The sequence below is a fragment of the Pristis pectinata genome, chromosome 25 (genome assembly GCF_009764475.1).
Source record: "Pristis pectinata isolate sPriPec2 chromosome 25, sPriPec2.1.pri, whole genome shotgun sequence".
Taxonomy (NCBI): Eukaryota; Metazoa; Chordata; class Chondrichthyes; order Rhinopristiformes; family Pristidae; genus Pristis; species Pristis pectinata.
The window spans coordinates 31,939,991-31,962,824 of NC_067429.1; the positions used below are offsets into that span (position 1 = coordinate 31,939,991).

Below are 22,834 nucleotides of genomic sequence, written 5' to 3' on the forward strand. Positions count from 1 at the left end.
CACTGTGAGGGGTCTTCAGTGTCGTACTCAGTCCTGTCTGTCCCTTGTGGTGTAAGCAATGGACAAAGGGGAAGGGGTAGAAGTGGGGGAAGGGGTACGGTCACGGACATGGACAAAGTGTGAGATCTGGGGAAAGAGTTGTGGGCATGATCCGACAGGTTTTCTCCAAAACATCCCTCAGTAAAAGGACTTCTCTCAGTGGGCCAGTTTCTTGCCAGTCTCCAGTGGGCAACAGGGAAAGGGATGCAAGAAAATGGCAGCAGCAAAACCCAGGGCAGTCAAAGGATGTGAAGGTGGGTTGTGGTCAGAGGGAGGGACCTTGGGGTGGGGTTAAAGGCATGAGACTGAGATGGGGTCCAATGGAGAAATTAAACAAGTTTGGGAGAGTAGACGTGTAGCAGAGGTTGGACTAGGAAGAGAGAAGTAAAGGACCTAGAGATGAGGACGAGGGTCAGGGCAAGGACAGGGGTGTGTGGAATAATAACCAGCAATAGGTCAAGGGGGTCGTAGATTTGCAGAGCAACCCTGGCGGCTAGCTCAATGGAACTGCGTGAAATTTACTTGGTTCATGGTGCCAGCTGATCCTTGTTACTGACAGGTGGATGCCGATGATGTCATCACTAAGGAGGAGCAGATCTATTTGTTGTTTGAGGCAAAGGAAGATTGTGAAAAAAATCTGAGAACAAGACCAGCACAGAAAGAAGGTAAAGTTCTATTAATTTCAAGTGTTTGAACTGGAAAATCAGCTGCTATCAACAAAACGTAGAATCGGTTTAGACCAGTACATTGGGGAGCCAACTAGAAAACAGGGTCCATCATGATGGAACTCTTCATTGTGGCGGGAAGTGACGCTAGAGTTCTAAACCTCAACAAAGGAAACTAGGAAGGTGTGAGGGGTGAGTTGGCTGTGCTAGATTGGGGAGATTCATGGGAAGGTGTGATGGGGGGTGGACAACGGTGAGCTACAAAGGAACGAGTGCAGGAATGGAGCAAAAACACAAAAGAGCAAGTGACCCAACCACGGCTAACAGGAGAAGGGGAGGCATATAAAGCTGCCAGGACAGAAGTTCTGCCAACAACCTTGGTTCAATCCTGACCTCTGGTCCTGTCTTTGTAGAGTTTGCACATTTAAAAAAAAAGGGATTATTGTAGGGTTAGTGTAAATGGTGTTGGATGGTCAGTGTGGACTCAGTGTGCTGAAGGGCCTGTTTCTGTGGTGTATCTATGACTGTGATTGTATGAAATCAGCAAAAATGGACTAAGGGATTAATAAAGAAAGCAAAAATAGAACATGAAACTTAAAAGAGCGCCATACAGCACAAAACAGGCTATTCAGCCCATCAGATCCATGCCGACCATCAAGTACCTATCTACACTAATCCTGTTTACCAGCAGTCTTCCATACCTTGTATGTCTTCCATACCTTGGCGATCCCAATGCTCGTGCAGATCCTTCTTAGCTGTAGTGAGTGTCCCTGCCTTCACCACCCCCTCAGGCAGTGCGTTCCAGATTGCAAATCATGAGGGGGGCAGATACGGTGGAGGGTCACTGTCTTTTTCCCAGGGTAGGGGAGTCTAAGACCAGAGAGCATAGGCAGGTAAAATTACAACATTTAAAAGACACTTGGACAGGTTCATGGATAGGAAAGGTTTAAAGGGATATGAGCCAAATTCAGGCAAGTGGGACGAGCTCCGGAAAGCAGCTTGGTCAGCCTGTTTCCGTGCTGTATAATTCGATGACTCTACAGCTAACTTCTCAGAAGTGCATAGGATCCCAGAATATAATAAAAATGTGGAATTAAAGGAAGCTTATATTAGTGAAAAAAATATACACAGGAGACACAATAGGGACTTAAAGCCAATAAATGCCCAGTGCCTGGTACTCTGCTCCCAAGGGGACGAAAAGGGTTGTCTTGCAAACCGATCATACAAGTCAATTCATTACACAGTGCAGTTACATTGAGTTAGTACAGAGTGCATTGATGTAGTACAGGTAAAAACAATAACAGTACAGAGTAAAGTGTCACAACTACAGAGAAAATGCAGTACAATAAGGTGCAAGGTCATAACAAGGTAGATCATGAGGTCATAGTCCATCTCATCATATAAGGGAACCATTGAATAGTCTTATCACAGTGGGATAGAAGATGTCCTTAAGTCTGGTGGTACGTGCCTTCAGGCTCCTGTATCTTCTACTTGATGGAAGAGGAGAGAAGAGAGAATGTCCCGGGTGGGTGGGGTCTTTGATTATGTCGGCTGCTTCACCAAGGCAGCGAGAGGTAAAGACAGAGTCCAAGGAGGGGAGGCAGGTACAGTTGTTGTCCACTTCTAAAGGAATGGTCCCTGCCAAGTGCAGAGTGGCAAATTTATCCACACTATTTAAAAAAAGAGGGAAAGACCACTGATTACAAACCAAATGGCCCAACATCAATAGAAGGGAAATGCTGCGTACAAAGAAAGGTTACGATACAGGTCACTTTGAACATATCAGTAAGATTAGATAAAGTCAGTGTGGGAAATTGCATTTGACAAACTCACTGGATTTTTTGAAGATGTAACTGATAGAAAAGATAAGACAACCAGTGGATGGGATGTAGTTTACTTGGATTTTCACAAGGCCTTTGATAAAGTCCCAAATAGGAGGTTAGTGGGCAAAATAAAAGCACACGGGATTAGGGGTAACATACTGGCGTGGACTGAGAAGTGGATCATAGGCAGGAAAAGAGTAGGAACAAATGGGTCTATTTCAGGTTGACAGGCAGGGATCTGACCCCACCTATTGGCAATGTGTGTCAATGACTTGGATGAGGGAACTGCAATATTTCTAAGGTTGCTGATGACGTGAAACTGAGTGGGATTGTAAATTGTGAGGAGGATGCAAAGAGGCTTCAGAGCAGTTTAGACAAGTAGAGTGCATGGGCGAACACATGGCAGATGCACAATAACATGGATAAATGTGAAGTTATCCCGTTTGGTTGGAACCACAGAAAGGCAGAGTATTAGAGAAACAAAGGACTGCAGGTGCTGGAATCTGATGAAAAACATTCTGATGCTGGAGGAACTCAGCAGGCCAGGCAGCATCCGTGGAGAAAAGCAGGCGGTCAACGTTTCGGGTCGGGACCCTTCTTCAGGACTGAAGATAGGAAAAAGGGAAGCCCGATATATAGGAGGGAAAAGCAGAGCAGTGATAGGTGGACAAAAGAGGGGAGGTGGGGTGGGCACAGGGTGGTGATAGGTAGATGCAGGTAAGAGATAGTGATGGGCAGGTGCGGGAGAGGAGGGGAGAGCAGATCCACCAGGGGATGGGTCACAGGTAAGAACGAAAAAAGTGAGGTAGAAAAAAGAGAGAGAGGCTAGGAAAGGGAAGAAAAGAGGCATGGGTGGGGGTGGGGGTGGGTGGGGGGGTGGTGTGGGGAAGAGGGGTGGGGATTACTTAAAGTGGGAGAATTCAATATTCATGCTGTTAGGCTGCAAGGCTCCAAGACGGAAAATGAGGTGTTGTTCCTCCAGTTTGCACTCGGACTTCTCCTGACAGTGGAGGAGGCCGAAGACTGACATATCTGTGATGGAGTGGGAGTTGAAGTGACTGGCAACAGGGAGATGCAGGTCACAGAAACAGCATTCTGAAAAGTTGGTGAATGGGTTTCTCCACGGGTGAAACATTCAAAGGCTGTTGGGGGTGGAACAGGACACACTTACTCATGTCGACTTGTGAATCTTCAGCGCTGGCCCCACTGAAGGAGCTTGTATAAACAGCTTCTTCCTTCCTACATTGTGCTGCTTGCAAAGTTTGGCACAGAGCCACAATTCCTCACAACACACTGCTGGGAGACACCCTGTCTCCATCACCCCCCTCGGGCACTGTTCCAGATTCCAATCACTTCCTGTAACAAAAAATCGTTCTCAGCTCCCTCCTAAACCTCTCACCCTTATGCCCTCTGGATATAGACACTTTTGCTGTGGGGAGAAGATTCCTACTATCCGTGCCCCTCATGATTTTATACACCTCTGTCAGTTCCCTCCAACAAAACAGACCCAGCCAATCCGGTCTGTAACTGCGATCTGCATCTCCCCATTGCCATTCACTTCAACTCCCCCTCCCACACTATCACAGATATTGGTATTGGTATTGGTATTGGTTTATTATGGTCACTTGTACCGAGGTACAGTGAAAAACTTGTCTTACAAACTGATCATACAGGTCAATTCATTACACAGTGCAGTTACATTGAGTGGTGAGCTATCTGAGATGTTTGGTCAGTAAGTTCAGATGAATTAGTGGATGGTGTATCTGAATTGAGAAGGTGGATGGCAGAGAGAGTGCATCTGCATTGTTGCTATGGTTAATGGCCATGTGACTGTGATAGTTTGCACAGTGAATTGTGGAGATGGTTGGTGGTGGGAGTATTGTTGAAGTGCTTAGCAGAGTCAGTGAGTGTTTCCAAAAGTCTTCTTATCTGGAGACTGCCGGTGCAGGGCTGGGAGGGAATGTGGCTGTTGTGAATTGTGCAGATTGTTAATGGAGGGATTCTCCACGGACAGGAGAGGTGTTCAAACTGGAGAAAGTTCAGTGGATGTGGTGTTGGGAATCTGAGTGATGGTTAGCTGAGGAAGTGAAGGGAATCCTTGGAGGGAGCAACACTCCCATCCTATCCAGACGTTCCTTGTAACTCAAGCTCTCCAGTCCAAGCAACATCCTTGTGAACCTTTTCTGCACCTTTAGTGAAATCCCATCTTTCCTATAGCTGGGTGACCAGAACTGTGCACAATAGTCCAGGTGGGGTCTCACCAACGTCTTGTACAGCTGGAACATGACGTCCCAACTCCTGTACTCAGTGCCCTGACCAACGAAGGCAAGGGTGCCAAATGACTTCTGCAACACCACGTCTACCTGTGTCTACACTTTCAGGGAACTATGTTCTTGTACCCCAAGGTCCCTCTGTTCTACAACGCTCCCAGGACCCTACCGTTCCCTGTGTATGTCCTGCCCTGGTTTAACTTCCCAAAATACATCACTTCACATTTGTCTGAGATAAATTCCACCTGCCGTTCCTCTGCCCACTTCCCCAGTAGATCTAGATCCTGTTGCAACATTAGACACCTGCTTCACTGTCCACCACACCATCAACCTCGGTGTCATTTGCAAACCCACTAATCGTGCCACTTACGTTTTCATCCAAATCGTTAAAATAGACGACAAGCAACAAAATACACTTTGGAAATGGTTAACCATAAAACCATCAGACCATAAGGTATAGGAGCAGAACGAGGCCACTCAGCCCATCGAGTCTGCTCCACCATTCAATCATGGCTGATTTATTTTTCAACCCCATTCTCCTGCCTTCTTGCTGGTTGGGGAGGGTCAGTGGGGGGTGAGGTGGGGAGGGTCAGTGGGGGGTGAGGTGGGGAGGGTCAGTGGGGGGTGTGGTGGGGAGGGTCAGTGGGGGGTGTGGTGGGGAGGGTCAGTGGTGGGGGTGGGGAGGGGAAGTGGGGGGTGAGGTGGGGAGGGTCAGTGGGGGGGTGAGGTGGGGAGGGTCCAGTGGGGGGTGAGGTGGGGAGGGTACAGTGGTGGGGGTGGGGAGGGTCAGGTGGGGGGGGTGAGGTGGGGAGGGTCAGTGGTGGGGGTGGGAGGGTCAGTGGGGGGTGAGGTGGGGAGGGTCAGTGGTGGGGGGTGGGGAGGGTCAGTGGGGGTGGAGGTGGGGAGGGTCAGTGGGGGGTGAGGTGGCGAAGGTCAGTGGGGGGTGAGGTGGGGAGGGTCAGTGGTGGAGGTTGGGGAGGGTCGAGGGGGTGAGGTGGGGAGGGTCAGTGGTGGGGGTGGGGAGGGTCAGTGGGGGGTGAGGTGGGGAGGGTCAGTGGTGGGGGTGGGGAGGGTCAGTGGGGGGGGTGAGGTGGGGAGGGTCAGTGGTGGGGGTGGGGAGGGTCAGTGGGGGGTGAGGTGGGGAGGGTCAGTGGTGGGGGTGGGGAGGGTCAGTGGGGGTGAGGTGGGGAGGGTCAGTGGGGGGTGAGGTGGCGAAGGTCAGTGGGGGTGAGGTGGGGAGGGTCAGTGGTGGAGGTGGGGAGGGTCGGGGGGGTGAGGTGGGGAGGGTCAGTGGTGGGGGTGGGGAGGGTCAGTGGGGGGTGAGGTGGGGAGGGTCAGTGGTGGGGGTGGGGAGGGTCAGTGGGGGGTGAGGTGGGGAGGGTCAGTGGTGGAGGTGGGGAGGGTCGGGGGGGTGAGGTGGGGAGGGTCAGTGGTGGGGGTGGGGAGGGTCAGTGGGGGGTGAGGTGGGGAGGGTCAGTGGTGGGGGTGGGGAGGGTCAGTGGGGGGTGAGGTGGGGAGGGTCAGTGGTGGGGGTGGGGAGGGTCAGTGGGGGGGGTGGGGAGGGTCAGTGGGGGGTGTGAGGTGGGGAGTGGTCAGTGGGGTGTGAGGTGGGGAGGGTCAGTGGTGGGGGTGGGGAGGGTCAGGGGGGGTGAGGTGGGGAGGGTCAGTGGGGGGTGTGAGGTGGCGAAGGTCAGTGGGGGTGAGGTGGGGAGGGTCAGTGGGGGGTGTGAGGTGGGGAGGGTCAGTGGTGGGGGTGGGGAGGGTCAGGGGGGGTGAGTTGGGGAGGGTCAGTGGGGTGTGAGGTGGGGGAGGGTCAGTGGGGGGTGTGAGGTGGGGGGAGGGTCAGTGGGGGGGTGGGGAGGGTCGGGGGGGGTGAGGGGTGGGGGAGGGTCAGTCAAGGAGTCTGTGAACTGGGATGTAAAGCTCGTGCTTGGTGTACTGCTGGGCTGTGGTGTGTGTGAACCAGGGAGCCGGTTAGTCTGGGAGTGTGTGAGACTGGGACCGGCTACCAGAGATCGGTTGGGAGAGGACTGGCAGTGGGTGTGTCCTGGAGGACTGGACGTCTGCTGAGGCTGTGGGATTATTGGATTTCGTCCGACAGGGAATGGCCGTGGTTTGTGTCCCTTAATGTTGAGCTCACAGCGAGTCAAACGACACAGAAACAGGCCCTTCGGCCCACCATGTCCATGCCAGCCATCACGTACCTATGTGTACTAATCCCAATTCCAGCCCTTGTCTGAAGCCTCTGTGCCTTGGTGATTCTTGGTACTTCTTAAATGCTGTGAGAGTCTCTGCCTCCACCACCCCCTCAGGAAGAGTGTTCCAGGTTACAACCACCCACCGGGGGAGAAATCCCTCCTCCGATCCTCTCTAATCCTCCTCCCCCTTACCTTAGACACCTATGCCCTCTGGTAGTTAGACTGCTCTGCCTTGGGGAAAAGTTTCTCACTGCCTTCCCTACCTGCCCCTCTCATACACCTCCACCAGGCCCTCGGTCCAGCTGCTCCACGCCAGGGAGAACAGACCCAGTCTCTCCTGATAACGGAAACGCTCCGTGCCAGGCAATGTCCTGGTGAACTTCCTCTGCACCCTCTCCAGCTGACTCCCCTCCGTCCTGTGGTTGTCTGTTGGTTGGAAGGCAATGACCGTGTGCATCTCTGACGGCTGTGTCCTTGGTGTTTCAGCAGGTGCGGTCTGCCGGCCTGAGTGGGATGGCATTGTGTGCTGGCCCACTGCCCAGGCCAACCACAGCGTCTCCGTCTCCTGCCCCCACTACATCCATGACTTTAACCACAAAGGTAACCAGTCCTGCTGACACCTCGACTGAAGCAGTTGTGTTCACACCGGCTGTACTTGCACTGCAGTCAGAGAGGCCACACTCACCGTGGGCTCACACCTCGTACATGCTGACCATTCCCAGAGCCTGCTGTTGGTGACGGCACACACAGTTCTGAGCGTGCCGTGTGTCACACCACACTCACCATCTCCTGATCACCCGTGCTCAGACTGATACCTGCTCGCTCCGTACACAGTCCGCACAGTCTGTTGCTCACTCCCTTACACACTCTGTACACACTCCGTACAGTCGTGCTCACTCCTTACACAGTCCTGTGCTCACTCCGTACACAGTCCGTACACAGTCCATACACACTCCGTACACAGTCTTGCTCACTCCGTACACACTCCGTACACAGTCCCATACACACTCCGTACACAGTCCGTACAGTCTGTACACACTGCCATACACGGTCCGTACACAGTCTGTGCTCGCTCTGTACACACTCCGTACACAGTCCGTGCTCACTCCGTACACAGTCCGTACACAGTCCGTGCTCACTCCTTACACAGTCCGTGCTCACATCCGTACACAGTCCGTGCTCACTCTGTGCTCACATCTTTATCTGTGCTGACAAGGTTTACTACCTTGGTGACTCTGTGCAATAACTGTTCTAGTTCTTCTTTGGCAGGACGTGCCTATCGTAGATGCAGTGTTCACGGTGATTGGGAGATGGTCCTCCAGCAAGAACAGAACCCTGGGCAAACTACACCGAGTGCACCCAGCTCCAGAGAGCTGACCTGTGGCACCAAAAGGTAGCAGCACCTCACCACCCGAACCCAGAGAGGGATTAACCAGGAGTTAGTAACTAAACCAGGGATTACAGACAGACACAGGCCCTTGGATTCCCTTCTCCTGTGAGGATGGGCCTGGCTTCTATTTGAAGGCTGTCGCTAGTGGAAGTGGGGGTGAGGGTTAGTTTACCACCACAGGCTGGTGCACCAGTGTGGGCTGGTAGGTCCCTGTCCTGGCGAAGGGCAAGTGCTGAGGTGGGAAGTTGACGTGGCCACTGGGACACCACAGCATGAGGCGGTGGACTGGCTGTTTCTCTGTGCCCTCTGCAGGAAGTGTTTGACCGTCTGCACCTGATGTACACGTGGGTTACTCCATCTCCCTGGTTTCTCTGCTGGCTGCTGTTGCCATACTCAGCTATTTCAAGTAAGCTCCTACTCATCAGGACGATTATCTGTTAACTTCCTGACACCGAAGTCAGGGTGTCGGGAGGGTGTGATTGGAGTGGAAATGTGGCATCACTCCTATGTATTCCTCAGCCGATAAATGATGTCGTGTCGCGGGGTTTGGGGAGAGGTGTCAGCTCACTGTCAGCTGAGGAAGCCAAACACTCGCCCAGGACATTCACCTCTCCTCCCACTCATGGGACAACCCCTCACACCCCCCCTCACCTCAAACTCTCCTCCTCACCTCCGACCCTCCTCATCTCTGACCCCTCATCACCTCTGACCCCTCCTCACCTCCGACACGTCCTCACCTCTGACCCCTCCTCACCTAGGAACACCTCCCTTTAAACTCTGACCTCCTACTCACTCTGGGCCCTCTCCACCCCTCAGACCCCTTTCTCTTCATCTTAGACCCATCACCTTGAGTACCCCCCCCCCCAGTGCCTCAGTCACGGGGGGGGTACAGCACAGACACAGGCCCTTCAGCCCACTTCATGCATGCTGCCCTTTTTGCTTATCTACACCACTCCCACTTACCCCGTTTGGGACCATGTCCTTCTATGCATTGCCCACTTGTGTCTGCCTAAATGCCTCATAAAAGTAACAATTGTATCTGATTCTACCACCTCCTCTACCATGGGGAAAAGGTTCTAACTTTCTACCCCATTGATGCCCCTCATAACCTTGTATACTTCTGTCACAACACCCCTCAGCCTCCTTCCCTCCAGCCTATCCAAGCTCTCCCCATAACTGAAGTCATCCAGTCCAGGCAACATCCTGGTGAATCTCCTCTGCACCCTCTCCGGTGTGCTCGTATCTTCCTACAGTGTGGCGCCCAGAACTGCACTCAGTGCTCCAACTGTGGCCTGACCAGTGTTTTGTAAAGTTGCAACTATACCACTATATTCAACATTATACAACATTATATTCTGGGCCCCGACCTGTGAAGACAAGTATGCCACACGTCTTCTTCACAACCTATCAACCAGTGTTGCCACTTTCTAAGAATTATGGACCTGAACCCCTCGGTCTCTCTGTTCACCAACATTTCTTAGTGCCCTAAAATTTACTATATATGTCCCACCCCTATCTGACTTCCCAAAAGGCATCAACTGACACTCTTCGGGATTAAATTCTATCGGTCTCCCTCTGCCCATCAATCTATATCCTGCTGTAGCCTTTGACAAGCTTCCTCACCATCCACAACATCACCAATTACTCATCAGGCTCCTTGCATTAAAGTAAATACAGTTGAGCCCACCAGCCCTCCCATGCCCCCTGACCCGCCCACTGGATGATACATCCCCCACATTTTTCTCCCCACCAGCAGCTCTTTTCTCTCCTCCCACCCTTCCCCTCTCCCCACCTGCCAAGTTTGTTTAAACCTTCCCGAGCAGTGTGAGGAAACCTCCCTGCAAGGATATTGATCCCCTGACAGTTTACGTGCAACCTGTCTTTGTACAGGTCCCAGCTCCCCCAGAAGGGATCCCAATGATCCAAGTACCTGAAGCCCTCCCTCCTGCACCAGCTCTTCAGCCACACGTTTGTCTGTCCTATCCCCCCATTTCCACCCTCACTAGCACGTAGCACAGGGAGTAATCCCGAGATTATGTCCCTGGAGGTTCTGCTTTTAACTTTCTGCCTAACTCCCTAAACTCACAGCAGAGGACCTCATCCCTCTTTCTACCCATGTAGTTAGTACCAACATGCACCACGGTCTCTGGCTGTTCTCCTTCTCCCTTCAGAATGTACTGTACCTGATCCAAGACATCCCTGACCCTGGAACTAGGGAGGCAACAGACTATTGTGGAGTCTCGATCTCAGCCACAGAAGTGCCCATCTGTTCCCCTCACTATCGAACCCCCCACCACCAGTGCTGGCCTGGGCTTTCCCTCCCCTACTGTACATCAGAGCCAACCATGATGCCATAAACTCTGCTGCTTTCCTCTGAAAGACCAACCCCCGCAACATTATCCGACACAGTGTACCTGTTTGAGAGGGGAATGACCTTAGGGGACTCCTGAACTACCTACCTGCACTTGCTGGCCTTACTGGAGCCACCTGCTTGGCCTTCTTGCCCAGCTCCTTTCCTTCTGTACCCATGGCATGACCAACTCGCCAAGCGTGTTGTCTACCATATTTTCTGCCTACTGGATGCTGCAGAGCGAGTCCAGTCACAGCTCCAACTGCTCTGTGTGGTCTGACAGGAGTGTAGGCACCAGGAATATCACTGCACCAGCCTCCGTATCATTTATCCGCAGTCCCTCCTACTAAGAAAGGGAAAAAACACCTTACCCTATTACTACTCACCCCCCTCACCAAAGCCCGCACTTTGACCTCACTGCCCTTCTCAAGATGGCCGCTCCCACCCTACCTGCCAGCCCTTTTACCCCTCCCGTGCGCTGATGGTCCCACAGGTTCCGCCGCTCCTGCCGCTGTCTCTGGGCCTTGCCTCCCTCTCCTCCACCGCCCTCGTGAGGTTCCCCTGCATCAGGGAGCTGGTTTCTGATGGGTGGGGGTGGTGGATCAGAGCCAGGAGGACGGAGATGTTTCTGGCGGTGCTGCCACTTGATGCTGTGGTCTCTCCCCTGCCATCACAGACGGCTGCACTGCACCAGGAACTACATCCATGTGCACCTCTTCACTTCCTTCATGTGCCGGGCCGTCAGCATCTTCGTCAAGGACGCCGTGGTCTATTCGGACTCGGCGATGGACGGGCTGGAGGTCCGTGTCGAGGATTTAGTGGGTGACGTGACGCTCCTCCCCAGTGACAAGCGGTTTGTGAGTACACGGCCCGCACACTCCCCCTGCTGGGTATCTGGGGAATGGCCTCCGGGCTGGTCAGTGCTTTACAGGGTCCCGAGGTGTCAGGCGTGGTATTGGTATTGGTTTATTATTGTCACTTGTACCGAGGTACAGTGAAATACTTGTCTTGCATACCGATCATACAGGTCAATTCATTACACAGTGCAGTTACATTGAGTTAGTACAGAGTGCATTGACGTAGTACAGGTAAAAACAATAACAGTACAGAGTAAAGTGTCACAGCTACAGAGAAAGTGCAGTGCAATAAGGTGCAAGGTCACAACAAGGTAGATCGTGAGGTCAGAGTCCATCTCATCGTATAAGGGAACTGTTCAATAGTCTTATCACAGTGGGGTAGAAGCTGTCCTTAAGTCTGGTGGTACGTGCCCTCAGGCTCCTGTATCTTCTACCTGATGGAAGAGGAGAGAAGACAGAATGTCCCGGATGGGTGGGGTCTTTGATTATGCTGACTGCTGCGCCAAGGCAGCGAGAGGTAAAGACAGAGTCCAAGGAGGGGAGGCTGGTGTCCGTGACGCGCTGGGCTGTGTCCACAACTCTCTGCAGCTTCTTGCGGTCCTGGGCAGAGCAGTTGCTGTACCAAGCCATTTTGGACCTCAGTTGGGGACCAAGGGAGCTGGTTCTCACCAGCACTCCAACAACAGGGAGGCCTTGTCGGCCCTGCCCTGGCACAGGAGAGCTCCACTCCCTGTGCATGCTGCAGCCACAGAGCTTTATCTCTCGACACACGAGCTGAGGATGGGCGGACCACCAGAAATCGGCAGGGCCCAGGTCCAGAGCTGCTGTAGGAAGCTGCTTCCACAGCTGCCTGTCTGGGATGGAGGGAGGGAGGGGAGGCAGGGACATCCGCACCAATGTCCTGCAACAATACTTCTGATTTAAGGAGAGAGCAGGCTTCGCCACTGCCATTTTGGGGCTCGACGGGGAAGGTTCTGGTCAGTGACTACAGACACAGCAGGTCAGCATGGTACCCGTTCCCTTTGTTGCCTGGTAACTGAGCTGTACGTTTGCAGGTTGGTTGCAAGGTGGCGGTGATCTTATTCCTGTACTTCCTTGCCACCAATCACTACTGGATTCTGGTGGAAGGCCTTTACCTGCACAGTCTGATCTTCATGGCTTTCTTATCGGACAAGAAGTATCTCTGGGCGCTGACTCTGATTGGCTGGGGTAAGGCTGTAAAGAAGCTGCTGACGCACTCTGCAATGACTGTTTCCCTCTGATCTCACCATCTCCGGAATGTGAGGGTGTCTTTCCCACCCACAGGGTCCTGGGCAATCCTTTTCCGACAACTGAGACATACAAGAGACTTTATCCACTGCAGAGGCAAGCATGCGTTAGGGGGAGGGTCTGGGCCCCATTAGAGATGAACTGAGAGCCCAGCGTGGGTATGAAGGGGAGGATGGAGAATGGGGGGAATCCCAGAGACCGGTGCAGGGTCTGAGGTGGGGAACACACACTGCATCTCATGGGTCTGGGGGCTGGCCCTGTTAGTTCCATTGTTGATTGGAGTGTTATCATCTGATGGGATGACATATGACAGTGCTGAGGTTGGGGATGAGGAGGGGGCGAGGGGTGTGGAGAGTAAACACACAAGGAGTGAGGAAACATGAACACAGCAGGACTTGGAATCATAGACTTGTTTCTGGCCTCTTCTCTAGGAGTCCCTGCGGTGGTGGTAACTGTATGGGGAAGCATCAGAGCATCGCTGGCAGATACACAGTACGTATACCCTTGGGCGCAACAGTGGCAGAACTGGCCGAGCTATCAGAAGCTGGTACCGTGTCAGCACATTGGCACCGGCTGGACCTGGGTAACCCATGGGTGGGGAATGGGGTAACCCATGGGTGGGACCTGGCGTTACCCACTGGGTGGGACCTGATGTTACCCATTGGGTGGGGAATGGGGTGACCCGTGGGTGGGACCTGGCATTACCCATTGGGTGCAGAATGGAGTGACCCCTGGGTGGGATTAGATAACCCACTGGGTGGGATCTGAGTAACCCATGGGTGGGGAATGGAAAACCCATGGGTGGGATCTGGGGTAACCCATTGGGTGGAATCACAGGAGCAGTGGGAGTGAGGGTGAGGACCCCAGGAACAGCAGGAGAGAGGAGGTCAGATATTAAGCAACCTGCAACTTCTGCGATATCACAGTTCTGGTAGTTGCCTCACCAATAACCCAACGATGCCCAGCTTGGGTTTGACCAGGACCTCTGGGTTCATCGGGACTTGGCCCAAACCAAGAACTGGACTCCACAGCAAGGTAGCTTTTGTCAGAGTGTGGTACTTGTGCATGTACTGTATCTCTGCTTCCAGATGGCGTTTGATATGGAGCCACGTCACAGGTTAATGTGAACTGTAAGGGCTGATGGCATAGGAGGTAACGTGCCTGCAGGCAGAGGAAGTGGCTGGCCAACGGGAAGCAGAGAGGAGGCATGAAAGGGTGTTTCTCTGGTGGTCAGATGTAACGGATGGTCTGCCTCAATAACTAAACTTGCCAATGACACATAGGGAGGAGATTAAGGTGTGAAGAGGACATAAGGAAGCCACAGAGATGTGGGTAGGGTAAGTGAGTGGGCAAAGGTGGAGCATAAGACAAGATATCTTTATTAGTCACATGTACATCGAAACACAGAGTGAAATACATCTTTTTTGCGTAGAGTGTTCTGGGGGCAGCCCGCAAGTGTCGCCACGCTTCCGGCGCCAACATAGCATGCCCAAAATTTCCTAACCTGTACGTCTTTGGAATGTGGGAGGAAACCGGAGCACCCGGAGGAAACCCACACAGACACGGGGAGAACAGATGTCAAATTGCCCATTTTGGCAGGAAAGATGTGTATCATACAAATGGGGAGGGACTGCAGAGCTCTGAGATGCAGGGGGACCTAGCATCCTAGTGCAACGAACAAAAACCTGGAGGAACTCACCAGGTCAGGCAGCACCACCCACCCACCCACTGATTTCCTCCAGCAGACTGTGTGTTGCTCCAGATTCCAGCACCTGCAGACTCCTGTGTCTCCTCGCCAGTATCCCAATGCACAATTCACAGAAGGCCAGCCTGCAGGTACAGCTACGTAACAGAAAGTTATGGTTTATTGCTGGGGGAATTTAATACAAAAAGGGAGGTTGTGCTCAGTTGTAGATGGTGTTGGTGAAGCCACTCCTGGGGTGCTGTGGACAGTAATGGCCTCCTTAAGGAATCCAGAGAGTCACTGGACCAATACCTGGAGTGGGCTGGGAAAAGGTCGGACAGGCTCGGCTTATCTCTGGCTGGAGTTTAGGGAGGATGTGATTGAAACATATGTGATCCTGGGCGGTCTGGACAGGCTGGATGTGGTGAGGATAAGAAAAGATTTATTAGTCACATGTACATCGAAACACACAGTGAAATGCACCTTTTGCGTAGAGTGTTCTGGGGGCAGCCCGCAAGTGTCGCCACGCTTCCGGCGCCAACATAGCATGCCCACAACTTCCTAACCCGTACGTCTTTGGAACGTAGGGGGGAACCGGAGCACCTGGAGGAAACCCACACAGAGACGAGGAGAACATACAAATTCCTTACAGACAGTGGCAGGAATTGAACCCGGATCGCTGGCGCTGTAATAGTGTTACACTAACCGCTACACTACCATGCTGCCCCTTTCGAGAGGATGCTTCCTTTCGTGAGAGAGCCTGGAACTGGGGCACTGTTTAAGGCAAGATGAGGCAAGACCTTTTCTTCCAAGAGATTGTGAGCCTTTCGAACTCTCTTCCTCAAAGGGCAGTAGAAGTAGGGAGTCTTTGAATATTTTAAGGGAGATGGATTCTTGATAAGTAAGGGGGTGAAAGGTTACTGGGGGTGGATGAATGAGTTATCTCCTCCAACTCCTAACTTGTGTGTTTGTCTGTAAGGTGCCCTAAGCAAACCTGACACATCACTGGGAAAACACTCCAGTGGTGAGAGGAAGACAGTTGTGGTTGTGGACCCAGACAGTTCGGGGATGAGCTGATATGTAGCAAGCAATAACCATCTCCAATAAGTGAGAGTCCAACATTCAATGGCATAATCAGCACCGAGTCCTCCAGCATTACCATTGGTCAGAAACTCAACTGTGGCTACAAGAGTAGGTCCGAGGCTGGCTATCCCGTAGTGAGTCACTCACCTCCTGACAGCCCAAAGCCTTTCCGACATCTAAGAGGCACAAGTCAGGTGAATACTCTCCACTTGGAACCCAACAACTTTTAAGAAACTCAACGCCATCCAGGGCAAAGCTGCCTGCATGACTGGCAGTTCACTCACCACCCAAGACATTCATTCCCTCCACCGTCGGTACATAGTGTACCACCTTCAAGCTCCACCTAACTGCTCCCCAAAGCTGTTTGAACAGCAGCTTCCAACGCTGCAGTCTCTACTAGCAAGAGGGGGAAGGTCACCAGGTTCAAAGGGCACTCCCACCTGAACCTCTCCTTCCAAGGCTTCCACTAACCTGGGTCAAAATCCTGGAACTGCTTAATTAACAGCACAGTGGAGATGACTTTATGATCACTGCTCACCCACCACCTCTCGGAAAATTAATGACGGGCACTAAATGCTGGCCCCTGACAGCAGCACCTCGTTCTCACCAAATACTAGAACTAGCTGCTCACTCACTTTTCATATTCTGGTTTTGTTGAAGAAAGCCTCTTTGCCCAGAAAATAGAGTTAAGTGAAACAGAAGAGGCATTATTTTAGATTACAGGCATAGATCACTATCTATAATCTGGCAGAATACAAAGCCTCAACCAGGAAGATTAAATAGAGAGTATTAGAAAGGTTAGCAGCTAACATGAAACAAAACTCAGAAAACTTCTATTAAATGTACCAATCTAAGGAAAGCTGTGCAAATTCAGGACCAGAAAGAAAACCTGGCAGAGACAGAAGGCGTGGCAGAGGTAGTGAATGTTTACTTTGCATCTTATTGGTATTGGTATTGGTTTATTACTGTCACTTGCACCAAGCTACAGTGAAAAACTTGTCTTGCATACCTATCGTACAGGTCAATTCATTACACAGTGCAGTTACATTGAGTTAGTACAGAGTGCATTGAGGTAGAACGGGTACAAACAATAACAGTAAAGTGTCACAGCTACAGAGAAAGTGCAGTGCAATAAGGTGCGAGGTCACAACAAGGTAGATCGTGAGGTCATAGTCCATCTCATCATATAAGAATCTGCCCTTGAGCCTGGTGGTACGTGCCCTCAGGCTCCTGTATCTTCTACCTGATGGAAGAAGAGAGAAGAGAGAATGACCCGGGTGGGTGGGGTCTTTGATTATGCTGGCTGCTTCGCCAAGGCAGCGAGAGGTAAAGACAGAGTCCACAGAGGGGAGGCTGGTGTCCATGATGTGCTGGGCTGTGTCCACAGCTCTCTGCAGCTTCTTGCGGTCCTGGGCAGAGCAGTTGCCGTACCAAGCCGTGATACATCCAGATAGGATGCTTTCTGTGGTGCATCAGTAAAAGTTGGTGAGAGTCAAAGGGGACAAACCAAAGTTCCTTAGCCTCCTGAGGAAGTAGAGGCGCTGGTGAGCTTTCTTGGCTGTGGCATCTACGTGATTTGATCAGGAGAGGCTATTGGTGATGTTCACTCCCAGGAACTTGAAGCTCTCAGCCCTCGACCTCAGCACCATTGATGTAGACAGATGCATGTACACCACCCCCTTTCCCCTTCATGAACACAAATGAAGATAATGTTGTGGTGGAGGAGGGATAGCTGGGGAGGATGGAGGTAGCTTGAAAGCAGGAGGTAGAGAGACTGGCATCACTCTGCTGGTGCAGTGTGGTGCACCCTGGGTTTGTGAAGGAAGCTGGGCTGGAGACGTCAGCAGCTCTGACCTCACCCTCTCATTCAACCTTCTGTCTCCAAGGTTGAATGAGAGGGTGAGGTCAGAGCTTCAGAGGGCTAGAGGACAGGAAATATTACAGCCCAGCATAGACGTGAATGGATGTAGTAACTCCAGGCCAATCTGTGTAACGGAACCAATGGAAACATGACTAGAGATCATTGTCAAGGACAAAGTAACGTTAGTCAGCAGGACCAAGTAATGCTTGCTCGGAGACGGATGGGGTAATAAGCTGGATTTCTTGTAACGATGCCTGACATACAAATATGAAAATTAGGAGCAGGAGAAGGCCAACCAGCCCCTCGAGCCTGCTTCACCATTCAGTATGATCATGGCCAATCTGTTCGTACCCTGAAGTCCACACTCCCACCTCGCCATGGAAACCTGTCACCCCCTTGCTTCACAAGTAAGCAATATGCAAGGATCTGTCTGAGCTCTTGAGATGATGCAGGTAGTATTGTCAATGTAAAGGTGAATTTCCGAAAGGCAGTTGATAAAGGACAATTCCAGATTTAGTCAGCAAATAGAAGCACGTGGTGTTAAGGGACATTGGTAAACAATGCAACTGAAAGGCATAGGGGCCGCTTGGAGAGGGTTGTGGTGATCAGGTGTTTTGTAGGGGTTGTTGTTGGGTCATTGCTCTTCTTGTTACGTAAATGGCCAGGAAACATTGCCAGCAATGGGTTGAATGGCCATCTGGCCTGCTCAGCTTGTCAATTAAAATGTGGTTGAATTTTAACATCAGCAGGAGCAAAACTAAGAGCCCATTTATGAAAAAGTCACCAAGAAATCAACTCGTGTCTTCAGAAGAAATGTGATTACTTATGTTGTGGTTGAGGCAACAGGATTCGATCCATTCTGAGGGAGGACAGATCAGCCTCTGAGGGAGAGGGAATAGAGTGTTCTGTAGAATGCGCTGCAGGTTTTGAGGGATATGGGCGCCAAATACAGGCAAACAGGACTAGCTCAGGAAGATACCTTGGTCAGCACAGATGAATTGGGCCGAAGGGCCTGCTCCTGTCCTGTATATGTTATGATTCTATAAGGAGAGATGGGAGGAGATTCAGGGAACAGAAATGCCACCAAAGAATGGCCTGTTTCTCTGTTTAAAAAATACCACCCGCATGTTTTACCACCACTTTATCCACCCCCGCACCACCCCCCCCCCCCCCCACCATCTACAAGGACGTGTCGATGTGTTTGTCCTCCACTCACCTACACTTTTCCAAGTCACGCTGTTGAGGTACCCTGACCTTCCACCTGACATCCTTCTGCCCTGTTGTATCATCTCGTCCATTGTGAAGTCGATAACCACCCTCACCTTCCACTTGTACTTTGCTAAGTTCCTCTCATTTCTCACCACCTCCCAGACCAGGTCACATATTAAAGTTAGAGAGTATAATGGATCCAAAGCTGATCCTTGGGAAACATTTTCTTATATGGAAAAGATCCAACCAGCATCAGCTTCCAGCCGCTGGGTGAACTTTGTATCCGTCGCACCACTTCCTCCTTCATTTCATGGGCATCCAACTTCTGAAGCCCCGTGTCATACTCTGTTCAAAGTTCCCCAAATGTTCATGTATAAAGCATGCACCACACTGACCTGACCAACTTCCTCTGTCGCACTCTCAAAGAATTCTGCCGTTCATCACAATTTGCCTTTCACATTTTCATGCTGGCTCTCCTTGATAATCTTTGGTTTCCAAATGAAAATGTACTTTTCACAGTGACGCAGCTGGTAGTGCCGCTGCCTCACCAATCCAGAGACTGGCTTTAATCCTGACCTCTGGTGCTGTCTGTGTGGAGTTTGCACGTTCTCCCTGTGACCACGTGGGTCTCCTTCAAGTGCTCGAGTTTCCTATCACAGCCCAAAGACATGCAGGTTGGTGGGTTAATCAGACACTGTGAATTGTCCCTAGTGTGTGGGTGACGGGTATAGTCTGTGGGGAATTGATGGGAATGTAGGAAGAATAAAATGGGATTGGAATACGGCATATTTGAAAGTCAGCACAAAGGGTCTGATTGCACTTTATTAATCTAAAATATTGGCTTCCATAACGTTCTGCCATTGATGCTTGTAATCTCCCGATTTATTCATGTTCCTGTTCTTGAGGATTGGTGTCATATTAGAAACCCTCCAGTCCTTCTGTACCCCTCTGTATCCATCCAGGACCGAACGGGGGCATCGGTCCTCGTGGTATCTTGGTCACCTCCTAGTCCACAACTAACATCAGTTCAAGAAACAATCTGGCCTTTACCTCCTCGCTGTTTGTGATGTGCTATCTTTCCTATAGAGACAAGGCTGTATAAACGTGGCTCGTATATCTGTCCACTTCCCTCTGTAGATGCTGCCTGACCTGCTGAGTTCCTCCAGCACTTTGTGTGTGGGCTTATCTCATGAGCTATGGAGAATTTCAGAAACCTGGTAGACGGGGCGGAGAGCATCCCTGGGTCGAAGTTTGTGCCCAGTTGCTGAGACCAATCGTGCCACTGGCAGCACACTGTACTGCAGCCTCAGTTCCTGCTGCTTTCTGTGGAGTGTCTGTGCCTACATCGACACGTTCTGTCTCGCTCTTCTCCCCATCAGGTGCTGGGACCTCAGTGCTGGCAATGTGAAGTGGATTTACCAAGTTCCCATTCTTGCTGCCATTGTGGTAAGTGAGAGGGTGTCATCACTGGGCTGGGCTGGGCAGCTCTGGGTGGCCAGAGCCAAATCAGCAGGGCAACTGGCAGGAATGGGACATCACATTCAACACCGTGCAGTGAGGATGGGGAGCTCAGTGGGACGTCCCCCCTGATAGAACATTTATCTGGACCCCTGCATTACTCTGGCTTCCCGCACCTTCTCAAAGTGCTAACCTTTGCTGGGATAAGGATCTACTGGGACTGACTGCCTACTGGAGTAGGAAATTGCAAGAACTGACTGCTGCTGGGACAGGGACCTACTGGTGCCGGCTCCTGCTGGGATAGAGATCCACTGGTGCCGGCTCCTGCTGGGACAGGGATCCACTGGTGCTGACTCCTGCTGGGATAGGCATCCACTGGCGCTGACTCCTGCTGGAACAGGGATCCCTGATCCCTGGAGGTCTGACAATGCAAACTCCAGGACCAGGAAATGGAACTGGTGGATTTACAAGTGACGTTTTTGCTTTCTTCAGGTAAATTTCTTCCTCTTCACCAACATTGTCCGTGTTTTGGCATCGAAACTGTGGGGGACAAATGCAGGAACGCTGGACCCTCGGCAACAGTACAGGTGAGCCACAGTCAAAGAGTTGGACAGCACAGAGACAGGCCCTTCGGCCCATCACATCCATGTTGAAAGAAGACCAAGCTGCAACTGACCATCGACCAAGGCCAATGACCACCAACTGAGACGATCGACTGAACATCAACCAAGGACACGACTCGCCACTGGGACCATCATCCCACCACTGACCGCAAGCTGTCACTGACCACCGGACCATCTGCTGAGATCACTGACTGAAACCTTGAACCCTGATCATTGACAGAGACCATCAAGTGACCTTTGACCAAGGAGTGATGTGAGCTCCGCAGTCCCCACTCTGTGACCCTGGGTCATTCTGACAGTGATTCTGTTCTGTTTCCCTTACAGAAAGCTGCTGAAGTCCACACTAGTCCTCATGCCTCTTTTTGGGGTCCATTATGTGGTTTTCATGGCTATGCCGTACACTGACGTCTCCGGGATCCTTTGGCAGATCCAGATGCATTACGAGATGCTCTTCAACTCCTCTCAGGTAGGGCTGGCACCTCCAGGCCTGGAAGCTGGGCTCTGACCCCTGGTCTCAGGCCTCTTGACTCACACACACCCCAACAACACACAATCACACACACTCATTTGCATGCATTTACACACACTTATTCACACACTTATGCATAATCTCACATTCACACACTCAAACATTCCCTCACACACCCACACACAGACTCATACATGCACAATTAAGTAGAGATGAGGGCAGTGTGGTTGATGTTTGACAAGGTCCCACATGGAAGATTGGTCCAAGTAGTAAGACCCCATGCGATCAGGCAAGTTGGGAAATTGGATCTAAAGTTGACTTGGGACTCGGCAGCAGAGGGTAATGTGAGGGGTGTTTTGGTGGCTGGAAGTCTGTGTCCAGTGGTGTACCACAGGGACCCCTTGCTGTTATATACACTAACAATCTGGAAGTGAAAGTGGGAAGTACGACTACTAAGTTAACAGGTGAAGCAAAAATTGGTGGCAATGTTGAGTGAGGAGGGTAGTCTGCTACAGAGTGGTACTGATGGGTTGGTAAAGTGGGCAGGGAAACAACAGATGGAACTTAATCCTGAAACATGTGAGGTGATGCACTTCGAGAGGATTAGTAAGACCAGGACATACACAATGAATGACAGAGCCACGGGGAGTATAGAGGAACAGGGCACCTTGTGTATGTGTCCAGCCAGAGGGGACGTCCTGACAGCAGCGCAGGGCAGCACTGGGTGCAGCTCAAAGGCCCAGCAACATGGAAGGAGATCACAAAGTGAGCAGAGGGCGATGAGTTCAGATGGTCATCCTGAGGTTTGGAAGTTTCTCATGCCTTAGATTGTGCTGCAGGGACACAGGTGGGGGTAATACAGATATGGTTATCTAACAATTCTGTGCATTACCTTTTGTCTGTATCCAATGTGTGTGAATGCAAGTCTCCCTGTGTGTGTGTGTGTGTGTGTGTGTGTGTGTGTGTGTGTGTGTGTGTGTGTGTGTGTGTGTGTTTGTGTGTCTGGGTGTGTGTGGCTGTGTATGTGTGTGTTTATGTACAATGTGTGTGTTTGTGTGTGTGTGGGTGTGCTTGTGTGTGAGTGGCTGTTTGTGTGTGTGTGTGGGTGTGTTTGAATGCATGTGTATCTAACAAGAATAGGAGAAACACAGTGAATGGTGGGGCCCTGGGGAGTACTAAGGTAACGATGCAGGTCGATCAGGTAGATAAAGTGGTGAAGAAGGCACATGGGATACTTGTCTTCATTAGCTGGGCTTCAGAGTGTAAGAGCAGGGAGGTTATGTTACAGCATTGGTTTGGCCACAGCTGGAGCACTGTGTGCAGTTCTGGTCACCATACTATAGGAAGGATATGATTGCACTGGAGAGAGGGCAGGGGGAATGTTGCCTGGGATGGAACTACTCAGTTATGAGGAGACACTGGACAGGGTGGATTTGGTTTCCTTAGAAGAAGTTCAGGGGGGACCTCATTACGAAATTATAAGGGGCATGGACAGGCTTAGGAGTAGGAAACCTTTCTCCATAGCAGAGGTAGTTAGATGGTATAGGTTAGGGCAAGGGGTAAGAAGTTTAGAGGAGACCTGAGGA

The 22,834-nt window shown here is 51.4% G+C and overlaps 1 protein-coding gene across 1 annotated transcript in view; it reads left to right on the forward strand.

Annotated features, from left to right (window-relative positions):
• Positions 1–22,834, forward strand: part of LOC127582850 (parathyroid hormone/parathyroid hormone-related peptide receptor-like) — a 44,464-nt gene that overhangs the window by 16,426 nt on the left and 5,204 nt on the right. The window contains 12 exon segments of the mRNA XM_052038417.1: positions 599–704; positions 7,485–7,595; positions 8,265–8,329; positions 8,332–8,388; positions 8,698–8,728; positions 8,731–8,791; positions 11,412–11,592; positions 12,648–12,801; positions 13,293–13,353; positions 20,078–20,144; positions 20,649–20,743; positions 21,104–21,245. Of these exon segments, the coding sequence (XP_051894377.1) occupies positions 599–704; positions 7,485–7,595; positions 8,265–8,329; positions 8,332–8,388; positions 8,698–8,728; positions 8,731–8,791; positions 11,412–11,592; positions 12,648–12,801; positions 13,293–13,353; positions 20,078–20,144; positions 20,649–20,743; positions 21,104–21,245 (1,131 nt within the window).